The 14,355-nt window shown below is 41.1% G+C and overlaps 1 protein-coding gene across 1 annotated transcript in view; it reads left to right on the forward strand.

The window, feature by feature from the left end:
* The window catches only part of LOC104396088 (poly [ADP-ribose] polymerase 12-like), a 24,707-nt gene that overhangs the window by 9,739 nt on the left and 613 nt on the right, over positions 1-14,355 (forward strand). Inside the window, exons 2-11 of the mRNA XM_010005870.1 lie at positions 404-539; positions 2,578-2,875; positions 4,463-4,561; positions 5,767-5,890; positions 8,035-8,230; positions 8,795-8,915; positions 10,401-10,497; positions 11,484-11,562; positions 12,839-12,969; positions 13,634-13,785. Coding sequence (XP_010004172.1) covers positions 404-539; positions 2,578-2,875; positions 4,463-4,561; positions 5,767-5,890; positions 8,035-8,230; positions 8,795-8,915; positions 10,401-10,497; positions 11,484-11,562; positions 12,839-12,969; positions 13,634-13,785 — 1,433 coding nt within the window. The remainder of the gene's footprint in view (positions 1-403; positions 540-2,577; positions 2,876-4,462; positions 4,562-5,766; positions 5,891-8,034; positions 8,231-8,794; positions 8,916-10,400; positions 10,498-11,483; positions 11,563-12,838; positions 12,970-13,633; positions 13,786-14,355) is intronic.

Genomic DNA, 14,355 nt, shown 5'->3' on the forward strand with positions numbered 1-14,355 from the left:
CCGCGCTGTGCCCGTGTGAGGGGAAAGCTTTGCCCCCCGCCTCCCCCTCCAGCCCGCAGACAGACCCGAGAGCTCGGTGATGGGTGAGGCGGGGGGGGAACCTGCTTCTGCTGGGGTTTTGGGGTCTTCCCGACGCGTGGCTGTGGGCTGCGGGTCAGAAATGCCGGTGTTGTCAGGCAGCACTCGTGTCCTGGTGGCTGTAAGTCGGGAATAGTGTGGCAGTTATCCTGAGTAATCATGTAACCTGTTAGCAAGTCACATAATTACTTTATAAATGAGCGCTACGGGTTTTTTTTTCTGAAATTAGCTGATTTGGTGTGCTTTTTAAACTGTTCAGTGTAATATGGTTGGGGTAATAAAATAGTGCTAGCCTCTTACACCCATCTTGTTTCTGAATTTGTAGGAAAGGATGCAGGTTTTCTCATGATTTCTACTCAAGCCACAATTTCAGCGTTTTACAACCATATGGACTTGAGAGTTTTAACAGTGATGAACTTCGCCAGCTTCTGCTTCAAAATGACACTTCCCTCTTACCAGAGGTGAGTAGGATGGTGACAGTTTCTGTCAGGATTTGGGCCCAGCTGGCAGCAAAGAACCACGGGCCTGCTCGCTCACTCCTGCCCCCACTGTGGGATGGGGAGGAGAAACTGCAATGAAAAGCTCTTGGGAGTCAGGACAAGGAAAAGGAAAGGTTCATTCCCTCACCAGTTATGATCATGGGCAAAACAGACTCAGCTGGAGGGAATAAAAGCAGTTCAATTTGTCACCAGTCAAATCAGAGCAGGACAGTGAGAAACAAAACCAGATCTTGACAGATCCCAACACTTTGCTCCCATCCATTCTCTCTTCCCAGGCCCAAATTACTTTGCTCCTCAAATCTCTATCTCCTCTTCCCCCTCAGGATGCAGGGGGACAGTGAATGGGGTTTGTGGTCAGTTCGTCACAGGTTTTATGCCAATTCTTCCTCCTCAGGGGGAGGGCTCCTCACTGTTCCCCTTCTCCAGTGTGGGGTCCCTCCCACAGGAGAGTCCTTCACTAACTCCTCTGACATGAGTCCCTCCCATGAAGTGCAGTCCTTCAGGAACACACTTTTCCAGCATAGACCTCCCACAGAATCACAGCCTTCTTTGGGGCAGCCACCTCCCCTGGCATGGGGTTCTCCAAAGACTGCATGTCCACATCTGATCTGTTATGATCCTCCATGGGTTACAAGGAGACAGCCTGCTGCCTTGCCACGGACGGCAGGGGAATCTGCCTCTCCTCCCCCTCCTTCCTCACTGACCTTAGTGTATGTATTGCTCTCGCCTCCCCTTCTCCTCTTCCCTGCAGGTCTTTTAGTAGTTTCCTTCTCCCCTTCTTATTATGTTAACCACAGAGGTGCTATCACCCTTGCTGATGGGCTTGGCCTTGGACAGAGGTGGGTCTGGCGTGGAACCAAGGAAGCCTCCAGCAGCTGCTCACAGGATTCACCCCTGTAGGCCCTCCCTGGCTACCAAAGCCTGGCCACACAAACCCAGCCCAGTTTCTTAGCCTTGTGTTTCATTAAACATCACAAAGTGGAAGAGGCTTGGTACTGCCGGGGGATATTAGGTGTCAGTTTAGTTAGCATAATGCTAATCCAAAACTTCAAATCTGCACCATCTATGGTGGGTTGACCCTAGCTGGCAGGTAAACATTTGAACAGCCCCTCAGCTCACTCCCATCTTCCCAGCCCCCAGCAGGACAGGTGACAGAAAACAGGAACAAAAGTAACAAAACTTGCGGGTGGAGATAAAAGCAGTTTAGCAAGTGGAGGAAAAGGGAGAAAGGAAGTTTTGCAATGAAGTTGGGTACTGACTCCCACAAGCAGACCGATGCCCAGCAAGTCCCTGAGCTAGGGCCACCTTGTAAGAAGGACCCACCTCTGCCTCCCTACCCATTCTTATTATGTTTGTATTTCATTTTAGAGCATGACATTATATGGCATGGAATATCCTTTTGGCCAGTTTAGACGAGCAGTCCCAGCTGTGTCCTCACTCAGTTTCTTCCCCAGTCCCAGCCTACCCGGGATGGCAGGAGCAGAATGGAGAAAAGCAGAAGCCTTGACACTGTGCAATCTCTGCTTAGCATTAACCAAAACATTGGTGTGTTATCAACACTGTTTTGGTCACAAATCCAAAACATAGCACTGTACAGTCTGCTATGAGGAAAGTTAACTTCATCCCAGCCAGATACAGTACTTCTTACCATCAAATTCAGCTCAAAAAAGTTCACTATTCCAAAACTAGAAATCCAAAGAGTTTGGGTAGTCACACAATAAAATCCACTGTCCTACATTTATGTGACTTAGAGTCACATCTGCTTAAGAATGTCTGTAAGGTGATAGTAGGGTCAGTTGAAAGATCTTTCTACACATTAGCAGTGAAAGGGAGAAACTATTAAGTAAACATTTGGAAAACAACAAGAAAGAAGAAACTTATATAAGTCTCTTAAATGCAAATGTAAATGCATAGCTGTAGAAATTTAAAAATTGCTAATTCAAACAGTCTACGTGAACACATTGTACTTTAATTTTACTTATTTTTTTCTCTACCCAAGGTCTGCTTGTATTATAACAAAGGTGATGGACATTATGGATCTTGTACCTATAAAAAGATCTGCACCAAACTGCATATTTGCCAGTACTTTTTGCAGGGACAGTGCAGATTTGGCAGCAGCTGCAAGCGGTCCCATGACTTATTAAACTCAGAATGTTATGAGAAACTGGAGAAACAGGGAATGAGCTCAGACATTATTGGGAAACTGCCATCCATTTATAGGAATATGTATGACATAAAAAATGGCAACGGAAACATGGATGACATAGAAAATGCCAACAAGTCTTCACCATGCAAAGGTAAATTATATAATCTTTTGAAAACATCAAAGGAAGAGTCACTGTAGTGAATGTAACATTCTCACAGATATCATTAAGAAAAATAAAATTGAATTAATATCTTGATGTGGCTTTTAGGAGGGACCTAGCACGTATTTCCTTGACAGAGGTTTATGTCTTGACAAGTGAAGTAGATTTCAAGACATTATGAGTTCCTGAGAAATAAAGTGCTTGGTGTTTATAAAAATTTTAATTTGGGTTTGGAAGAGCATAACAGGAACTGGAAAGAGGGAGATAGATATATAATTTTTTCTTGATAAAAAACTTAAATAAGGGCAGACAACTGTTTAGGGACAGGGTTGGCATTTACTTGAGTGATTATAAACTATCCAGTTTTTCTTTAATGTAGTGACTGTCTAGCACAAGAACTCACAGCACTTATCCTAGTTACTTCTCAGAGATGTAGTATTTTGTTTGTTCTTTTCTTTTGAATTTTTTTTTTAATTGGAAGTTAAGTATAATTTAGCAGGACAGAAAAGGCTAACAAAATGGAAACCCAAATGAGTATGTTCACTCCTGCTGTTATCTCTGCAGTTCCTTCATCCTTTCTTTGTCTCCTTAGGTATGTTTTAATTTACAGAAGTATCAGATTTTGATACTTCTGATTTTATAGATGCCCATGCAACCAGCTTCGTGGAAGGCATGTGTCCTGATTTCACTGGGATAGGGTCATAGGATTGATTTCTTATTCAGGAAAGATGCATTTTTGAGAAGACTGTAGCACCCCTTTTGGTGGGAACAAAGTTGATAAGACACTTTGTTTTAGTTTGTGGCCAGCCGTGGTATGCAGGTTTCCACAGTGATCAAGGTCTTTAGCAGTTTGGAGTTAACTGGGTGCTAAAGCTAGGAGGAGTGAAAGCCAGGGCAGCTGACCCAAGCTGGCCAACAGAAGTGCTCCATAACATAAACGTCATGCTGACTATATATTGGAAAGCTTGCTGGGGATGAGTCTCTTTCCTCAATGGTTGCCATCCCTGGAGGATTGTGCCTGTTGTTCTTCTCCTGAGGCCTGTTCTTTTTGCTGTGACTGTCGTGCTTTCGCCGGGGCTGTAGTGCGATAACATCTCACATCCACTGCTGGGAGCATTCAGCTTGCAACCACTATATGGGCTGAGTATAATTTTGTGTATTTGATATTAATATTGGTATTAATATTCGTTTATTTAATCTGTTTCCACTTCAACCCATGGCTCTCCTTTCCTTTTCCCAGTTCCCCTTCTCCATTGGGTAGAGTTCATATTGGGTGATAGAACATCTGACTGAACAAAGACAATGTGATTAACTTAAATTCATCTAGAAATGTAAATATTATTGTTATTTTGTAATGATAGCTAAAAACTGTATCTGGGGAATTTAGCAGTTGCAAGAAAGTGAAATTCAGAAAGGAATAGGACTTCTGAATATACAAGGTTATCAAAGACTTCAGTGTCTTTCTGGAGCCAACGAATGCAGTTACATAGTTATAAATACTTTTCTTCCATAGGTGCACTTTAAAGTGGCCTTGTTGAAACAAAGGGTATTAATAAGACTTATAATTCCCCCCTCCAGAGAGAAAACACAGCTCTAACCAAGAGTCCTCAACTACAAATGGTGATGAATTGGAACAGATCTGTTTATATCATCTGTACAGAAGTTGTGGTTTTAAAGGTAGGTTATGACTGCAGCAGGTCCAGTTTATTTTCCTTTCCTCATAAAGAAAAAGTGACAGACATCTTTTGCAGAAAGGGGAAACTTTACAGCTTATGTTTATCTTTAGTTAAATCTTGTAATCTTGAGTGCTTGTAGAAAAGTGTATTTGACATACTTGGTATACCAAACAAAGAAGCTATTTTATTTTACTTTGAAATATATAATACCTGTGTTATGGATTGGCTACTGTACCAGTGTTCACCTAAGGGGTTGCAGAATGATAAGAATCCGATTTTGAAATAGCTACAAAAAACTTAATTCTACATTTTTTCTTGTTTCTTCTAGCACTTCTGTTCCATCTATCTGAACTCTCTGCCTTTCAGAATGTTCCAACTTGTCCAGGAAAAAAGGCTGCTGTTCCAGCTTTTTTCTGGTCCTTTTGTCATTTTGTTTTCCTTCTTGATCTTCTCGATCTGCAGTAGCTCCCTGATGTACTGCACACCTTTGTATATGAAAAGTGTGGTATAGTCTCCTTGACTTTCCCTGTAGTTAAGTTGCCTGTTGTTGTACTATGAAGGCTTGCCTCAAATTTATGCACCTCTACTGGTGATGTGGTCTTCACTCCTGTTGAGGAGTGACTTCATACTGACTCTTCAAATTATTTCTGCATAACAATTGTGATACCTGGGCCGTGACTACCACTACTCTTGTTTCTGGTGAGGCCTGGACCCTTAGAGATTTCTTCAAGTCTCTAAATTAACTAGCCTACCTCCTATCCTAAAACTAAGCATTGTTGTGTTGTTGTTTTTTTCCCTCAGTAATACCTCTTTGATACGAAGTGGTTAAGCATAGATACTTGAATCTACATTGTTATTTTGTGTATGAAATCAGCCTTGGATGAGCTTGTGATGTAGATTCATTAAAAATTTTTGTCTCTGAAACTGAGAAGACAGAATGGTCCTTCACCACTGAGCTCCTGCTAGTCATATTGATGTACAAAGAGAATCCAATAGGTACAGAAACTGAAATTCCACAATTTTAAGTTTTGCTTGCTTGTGCTGAAAAATTCTGAACTACTTGTAATGATTCCCTGTGAACACTTCTCATAGCTATGCATTTGATACTTTCACCAGCAAGGTGTACAGCCCTGAAATGTTGGCCTTTTTTCTCATAGCCTGTAAAAATAATACATCTTTTACTTTTTTATTTTTAAACTTTTATAGACAAGTGTATCAGAAGTCATTTTCACTTGCCATATAGATGGCAGATCTTGGAGGGTGATACCTGGAAGGACTTGAAGAATATGGAAGAAATAGAAAAAGCATATTGTGATCCAAATAACACCAGGTATAAACTTATAAAATTTAATAATGTTTGGAGCTTGCTATATTGGACTAGGGCCTTAGTGGCTATAAATTGCTACAATTCTATTGCAGTTATTGTGTAAGTAGCTCCATTCTGTATTCTTCTGCTGACCTAACTTTGCTGATCTACTGTTGCTGGAGACCTGATCCATTGTAACTTACTGTCCTGGTTTTGCTGGGACAGAATTTTAAAATATTTTTTTTTCTGTTCAGAGAAACTGTAGTTTTTGAGAGACTGCAGAATCCAATTCTGTGGGAACAAAAGAAATAAGATGTGATGTTTTCTTTTATACCCAGCTCTGGTTTGCAGGTTTCCGTAGTGACCAAGGTCAAAGGCAGTTTTGAACCATGCAGGTGCAGTGGGCTGGGAGGTGTGAAGTCCCAGGCAGCTGACCTAGGTTGGCCCACTAATATTCCATATCATAAATATCACCCTGCCTGTATATTGGGAAGTTTGGGGAATGTTTTTTCTTCTACCATGGCTGCCTTCCTGAGAGGGTCCTGTCCATCTTGTCTGATGTCCTGCGCCTGAGGCCTCCTCCTTGCCTTGCTGTGACCATCACATTCTGGCTGGAGCTGTTGTGCTGGTAGGGTTGGGCGTTCGGCATTCACTGCTGGGAGCACACAGCTTGTTACTACTGTCTGAAGCTGAGTATCATAACTTTGTGTCTTGTCTTAATATTGGGGTTAATATTAGTTCATTATTATTATTCTATTAAATCTGTTTTCACTTCAACCTGCAGGTCTCCTTTTGTTTACCTGATTCCCCCTCCTGGGTGGGGTCTGGTGACAGAACAGCTGTCTAAACCGTGACAGTTCCTTATGCCTGGAAAACCCTCTTGGGTTGCCATCCTGAGTTTGGCTAAGATGGAGTTAACATTGTTATTAGCAGCCCATAGCACTGTGTTCTGGATTTGTGACTAAACAGTGCTGATAATACACCAGTGTTTTAGGTGTTGCTGAGCAGTGCTTATCCAAGAGTCAAGGCTTTCTCTTAATCTCACTCTGTCCTGCTCCTCTGCACTGAGTAGTCTGGCTGCTGGCTGGAGACTGGCTGTGCAGTAGACTACATGGGGAAGTGGTGATCAATTTGCTTTGTTTTATTTATCTATGTGTTTGTTCATTTACCACCCCTTAGCCCCCCCTTTTTTCACTTATTGAAGCCCTTTATATTGATCCACAGCTCTTGCTTTTGCCCTTTGAATTTTCTACCATGTCATGCAAGGGAGGGGGAGTGAGCAAGCAGCTGTGTGGGTACTTGGTTGCTGGCCAGGGTCAATCCACCACAGTTATTTTATGTGCCTGACCTGTAAACTCTAGCACTCTTTGCTGGGAAAAATGTATAAATACTTCCTACTGCTGCTATTTTAGGAAGTCATAATACTCATTAAGGGTGACTAAGACATTGCAGAGAATGGTGATTTTATCACAAGTACTTGCGGGAGCCTGTCTTTGGTTAGACCTTGTCAATACACAGCTTGAGCTGACAATTAGAAGTAACCTTCTCTGTCACCTTTTGAGCAGGAGAATGGAAAGGTAGCATGAGAGTTGTCTCTCCCATCTCCCTTTCCCCCAGTTCATATTGTGGAACTGGTAGAACATCTTATGTACTTGGAAAGAGAGATACACTTGGGTACACAGAAAATTAAGAATATGGAAATGCCTTTAAGAATTTGGAATTGTTTGTGTCGTGCAAAGAGTGTCTTGGAAGGACTTATACCAGTATGCTGTGTCCCATGCTGGAGTGTACCTAGCCCTCTTAGGTTATGCTAGAGGCTCTTTGAAGCCTTGCTTAAGTTGTGACAGTGTTCTGTTTAGAGTATACTTGATTAGCAAGAAGAAGGCAGTGTAGATTTTCCACTGTTTCTGTTAATCTTATGTAACTCACTGATGTACAGGTTACTGCCAATGGAACTGATGTGAGATATAGTACTGTAAATGCAGAATAAGTACAAATGCGAGACAGAGCTGGGATTGTTGTGGAAACTGCAGTTTTGTGTTCTGCTTTTTGAGTGATGGTGGCTTAATTTGCAAATTTATGGTGAGCTTCTGAACCTATGAGTAAAGCTTCACAGTTTTGATTGGTTTTCTCCTTTATTTTTGGTTTTTGTTGTGTTTTTTTTATAGATTTAGTAACGGTGTTACAGAAAGTGGCTCTGTCTTGCCACATATCTGTTTTAAGAGAATGTTGTGTGGATTTGCAAAGGTGAGACGTCTTTCTACAGCCTCCTCTGTGACCAAGCCCCCTCATTTCATTCTTACAACAGAATGGATCTGGTACTGGAAAGATGAATGTGACCTGTGGCAGGAGTATGGAAAACAAGTAAGTCTGGAGAAATGGGGAGAATTTCAACTTTGTGTTAAAAGTGCAGAACTACTGAAAAGTGCACAGTGTTCATATCCTCCCCCTCTTTTGTTGCCCTCTCTCTCACTCATACTGTACAGATGGACTTTAGAGGCTTTGTGAGATCTTTTCCCTGGGAATTTAATTGGTTCAGGTAGGGGAGTGCTCACTCATGAGTCACAAATACTACTGATAGGGAATTCTTCAGTGAGTCATGTCAGATAGGATCACATGAATACATTCATCTCATTGCTCCTGGCTAAACCTTCCTTTCTGAGGTTCCTGTAGTACTTTGTGCATCTTTGCTAAGGTCTAGTTGGTGAGTGTGTGTTCTCAGCAGTATTGTTCCCAGTGAGCACTTTGCATTCGAAATTTGGACTTTGTAACATGTCTTGCTTTGTTTGAGGGGCAGTTTCAGCTACTTAATACATAGGTTTTGTCTGATACATACTGCAACCACCATACCATATGACAGTTGTTGGTTTTTAAACTTGCTTTTATATACCAGACCAAGAAAATATTTCTCTGGTTTTGGCCTGACAGGATGATTATCATGCAGCTGCCACTGTCTCCAGCAATGACCTGGAGAAAGCTTATACAGCCAAAGCTTCTTCAAAGCTGAACTTCAAAGCTGGAAGACATGAATATGAACTCAGTTTTGAAGGTAAGTTCCGTTTGCTTTGGTGTTTTCCTTCCAGGTCTTTTGTGGTTTTAAACTGTGTTGCTGCACAAGATAGGAGAGAGAAATTTGAACTTTGTACTACAATGCTTAAAGAGACAGTTTCTGTCTTAAGTTCTCAGGATAAGTACTGTTCACATAAGTGACATTCCTGTTCCTCCACACCTTTTACTTTTGAGAAGTTCTTGTGCTGGGTTTCAAAATATCTGTCAGCAAGTAAAACTGTGACATTGCCAATGATGCTAGCACCAACATGAATGGTGAGAAACTTTTGAATTACTTGGCAAGCCAACCTCTGGTCTTTAATTACTGACTTGCAGAAAAATTAATAATTGGGCCAGGTGTAGGGTCTGTACAATCCTTGGCATTGCCAGATTTATGTTTCTGTTTGGTTTCCATAGCTCTGCCTGTCTGGAAAGGCTGACGAAATACCTTGACTATGTCAAAGTAGGAGCATGTGTTTCCTAAGAATTCAGGAAATTTAAGCCACTAGTGATGGCATTGTCCTCTCTGAGCTGTTGCCTCTCCAGATACCCTTTTCAAAAATTACAGGGAACTGTGGTGATGGGAATCAGCCTGCCCAGACTGTCATTTTGCTGTAGTTGCCTTTGATCCAGCTCTCCATTCCTTTCTTACTCTGCCTTGAAAAAAAACTGAGCTGGAAGGGCATATAATACGCTGTTTGTGATTCAATTGAAAGCAATGTTGTAATCTTCTCTATAGCCTGAGGAATCTTCTCTGGCTTAGAAGGGAAAATTGCACAGTAAATTGGTTTCTTTTCTAAGGTCTGGGCTTTTTTAGTAACTTAAGCAAACATATGGATTGTAGATGTCTTCCAAAAATTTAGTTTCTAGGTTTGGTCGTGCCAACAAGTTCTCATTTGTTTGTTTTCTTCCTGTGTGTCTCTCTCTGAAGATAAGGCCTCATTCTGCCGGCTGCTTCTGACTCTTAGTCGCTGACTCTTGGTATGATGTGAAGTTCCAAGATCCGGAACAAATGTCTCTAAAATTTGGGTTGCTGGGACTTGTCTCTGTTGGTGGTCAATAAAACAGTTGCAATAGCTGTTAGCTTGTGTTTGTAAGGTTTGAAATCTACAACTACATGTAGGAAAGCAGTATCTTGATTGCAAATTGAGGAGGAGGGGATGCAATCTACAGAGCAAAAGTAGATACTTATTTTACTCTGATCATTTTTGGTTAAGTGTGGCTGATGGAACAATGACGAGGAACTAGCTATCAGTGTCTGTCACTCCTAAAGCTAAGAGGAAAACTGAAACTGAAATCCTTCATAGACTGTGGGTTCCACTTCCTTCTCTGACTTCCCTTTGTGTTGAAGAAAAAAACACCTCAGTGCCTTTTTGTCAACATTTTTGACAAAACTTAGTGGCAAGTTTTGCTGCAGTGTGAAGGCTTTCTAAAACATCTTTCTGGTTGTTCAGGTTTTTTTGGTTTGTTTCTTCCCCCTCTCCAGACATGTTTCAGAAGAACCTTCGCTACAGAACAGAGAGACCGATTTGCAGGAGACCTAAATTTGTCTCTAAGGCGGAGGTAGAAAAGTCAAGAGCAAGGTAAACTGCAGCTGTTCTTCTTCAGGTGGTGCATTTAGTACATTGTGAATGCAGTGTCTTCCAAAGGTGTAAATAAGGTAAAGGAGTAGCTGCTAAGGCTACTTAAGAAATTGGGAGGGGAAGGGACATACCTTTCCTACAACATCTAGCCAGGGCAGTATTGCAGCCTGGCCAACAGTTTCCAGGCAACCCAGGAGCCTTGGAGTGAAGGAAGCTTGGGCTTCACCACAGAAAGTGTGGAAGCATAGAAAAGAATTCAACAGGTAGCAGTGTTGTAGGGAGTTGTTGATTAGAGGGAGCTATCTTATTAGAGCAGCTGATACAGATGGAAGCAATAATATTTATGCATCCTTGGGCCTTTCTGATATCTGAGGTCAGTAATTTTCAAAGCTAAGTACAAGTTTAGAAACAGTTATTTTGAGAAAACCAGACAAGCTGAGAGGAAAATAGTAGTTGTTACAGGTGAAACAAAAGGTGGGAGTCTGCAAGGGGAGAAGTTTTATATATTTGCATGTAACAGCCAACTTGTTTTATGCATTTCCTTGCAGCACACAGTGCTTGCTTAAACAGCATAGAATTGAACAGCTAAACACCCCAACTAAAATTGGGGTGGAAGTAGAGAGGAGCACTGTATCTGTTCTGTTTCTGTCATACTGATCTGATACTCGATGCATTTTTATTTATCTATCCAAATATAGCAGGGCTTTTATATATACCTTCAACTCTCTGCAACTAAGAGAACTACTCTCATTTTTAGTTCAGCATATATCTAATTTTTTTCTCATTTGGAATCTTGCTTTACTGCTATAAGATTTGACATAATTTTCATGTGCTGAATTGAAAAGACAATTGTGAAGTATTTCTGAATATGCTTAGTTGCCCATATTCTCCCTAAACTTTGAAAAAATGTTTAGTATCATATGTACATAAAATGTAGGGATTAGTTTTATTTTAATTACCTATTTGTAACTTCTTTTAATGTACAGGGGCTTTAAATACACAGAAGAGTTGAAGGGCATTCCAGCTCATTGGGACAAATCTGCCCTGCCTGATGTGGGATACAAGGTTTGGAGCTTTTTGTTTTCTCTCTGCATCAGTTTTGTTGCGTGCAGGTTTGTTACATCAGAAGTTCAGTGTTTCTTATGCAATTTAGTGCAGAGATATGGGTAGGTTTGAGTCTGATATCACACTGGGCAGACCTAGAGGTGAAACTAGACCCAAATTTAAACTAACATATGGTGGCAATATAGCCACAGCAACTTTGACTTTTTGCTGCTACTGTTTAACCCTTTGTTTGTCAATTTTGCCTGTATTAGCAATGTTGTTACTGGTGCATGAGATGCATAGCTTTCAAGTCCAACATGTGCTGAAGCATCAGAGATATATTGTGCCTCTTAACTTCAGGGTAGCCATTCCCTGAGCTGTGTATAAGTAGACTGTAATACGTCTATGGAGTATTGATGAAAACAGCAGAATTCAGGCTAGGATTATTTATTAAAATGTCTCATAACTCCAGTGGACTGAACTTATTTACCTTTGTAACACACCCATTTAATACCTGCATGGTTTACCTTTGCTGACTTCCTGCCTGTCTCCACCACCACCTCTGCCAGCTGTAGTAAAAGGACCTACAGAAATGATCTTCTTATATGACGCTTAAAAATTACTAACTTGCAAAATGCAAATCCTCAAGAAATTGTAATAAAAAAATAAGGAAGGCTAATGTTGACATTCTTGCTATTCCTAGGGAAAACTTTGCTTGCTTTCAGGATTCCCATGTAAAGAACTGATTTTTGGCAGGGTGTCCCTGCTCTCCCCTAAAATGATTGAATAAAATCTTCTAGATTTATTTAAACACATAACAGGCAATGTAGTTTGTTTTTACTGGCTCTAGGGAGACTAAACTATAGAGATTTAAAAAGAAAGTGTGAGTGTCAGAGATACTCTTTGATTTGCTGACACATAGATTGTCCATTCTTTTTTATTATGTGCTCATCTCTTCTATGTATTTAGGTACTGTTTGATATCTGCATGCAAATGTATCTTGGCCCAAATATTAAAAGGGGTTGCATGGCTGCACAACAGCATGCAGCTCCTTTCATGTCCTGTGATAGAGCAAACTGGATGTCTTAAACCCCAGGAGTCAATGTTCCCTGGGTAAGAGCTTGCTTTTACAGAGGGGGGATCCCTAATATGCCTCTTTTTCCAAGGGTGTTTTTGCTGCTTGTACCTCTGCTTCACAGAAAAAACTTTAAAGGTCTGAGTAGTTCACTAGGTAGGGGAATGTCTTTGTTATTATTTAGAAAAATATTAGAGTAGCTTTTTAATCTTTTCCTTACAGCTGGTTGAGCTCGATGGTTCTTCTGAAGAATACAAGAAAGTTAAGGTGGACTTCCAACGCACAATGCCCAAAACTGTTATTAAAAGGATTTGTAGAGTTCAGAACCCATCTCTTTGGGAACTGTATCAATGGTATGTGTAAAATACTGCTCTGGTAAGTTTGTTGTTTCTGCAGTTAGCTGTGTGCTAGATAGATTCATGCAGCTGCTTCCACTCCCCCACTGAAATACCTAGCCAGGATCAAGATGCAGATAAAGAGGTACTGACAAAACCAAAACTCAGTCAAAACATATTGCTTAGAACAGTCAGATGAACTCTGTGGGAGGAATCCTTGCTCCTGAGTAAGTGGTTCTGACTTCTGCCAGGCCTGTATCCATGGCAGCTTGCCTTCCACTGAAGCCTTGAATCTGGTAATTAATCACATCTGGCACAAACACTGGTTTGTAGCTGTTCAAAACTGAAACAGCCTTCAAAACTAAATGCAAAACTCACTGAGGGAAAGCCTTAATGTGAGCTCCTGTGTTTAGCAAAAAAATTATTCTAGGATTCCTCTCCCAGTAGGCTGTGAATGAAACAAAAAATTGTCCTCATTGAATATTAGGAGGCATTTGTGCATAACATAAGCATGTTTGTACACAGCTAGACAGCAAGATGCCCTTTATGCCCAAAGTTTAGGCCTTGACGTAAGGATTTTCAGAATGTACTCTTTGTGTAAAATCGTCTCAGTGCTAGTATGGCTGAAACCTGTCTGGGCACAGCCACCCTGAATCTGCAAAGATACTGCTTCTTATTGCAGGCAGAAGGAACAAATGCAGAAGAGCAACGGTGGGAAGGCTGTGGATGAGCGATCTTTATTTCATGGGACCCGCAGAAAATACATTGATGCCATCTGTCAGCAAAACTTTGACTGGAGGATCTGTGGTGTCCATGGGACGGTCTATGGCAGAGGTTGTTTTTCTGCTTTCATTGACCCTTGGCTTGCTAAAAAATTATCAGGAGTTACAGCAGAGGTGTAAAGGTAGAAAGAAGACACTCGTCCAATTGAGAACTTATCTTTAGGATGATGTGGACAACACAGCTGGCTTTGGTAATGATCATTTGGAGCTCAGGCATACTGAAAGGCCTTGGCCTCTATGCCTCACTGTCCTTGCAAGAAAAGACAAGCTTAGGAGAGGCCAGTTCTAGGGATGGTTTCTCCTAGAGTCCAAGCTTACTTCTTTCTGTTCCAGTTTCTCCAAGCTCTTACAGGAAGGCAGTATGGCATTATTTGTTTTTCCAGGAATGTAAATGCCATCCTGGTTACAGGCGTTTTGCTTTGTTAGCACATTGTATTCCTTCACACTGTACTGTCTACAGGAAAGGACCAATGTACCAAGCATAATAGCCAAGAGACAGACTTACTGACTACCCACTTATCTGATTGAATACTTTGCAACTCTCAGAAATGTTCTAATGAATATTAGTAGCGAGGCTGTCAGGAGAGAGGGTTCGGTGAATTTGGGAAATGTGAATGTATGT

Source organism: Chaetura pelagica, unplaced genomic scaffold (genome assembly GCF_000747805.2).
Source record: "Chaetura pelagica isolate M959 unplaced genomic scaffold, ChaPel_1.0 scaffold79, whole genome shotgun sequence".
Lineage (NCBI taxonomy): Eukaryota > Metazoa > Chordata > Aves > Apodiformes > Apodidae > Chaetura > Chaetura pelagica.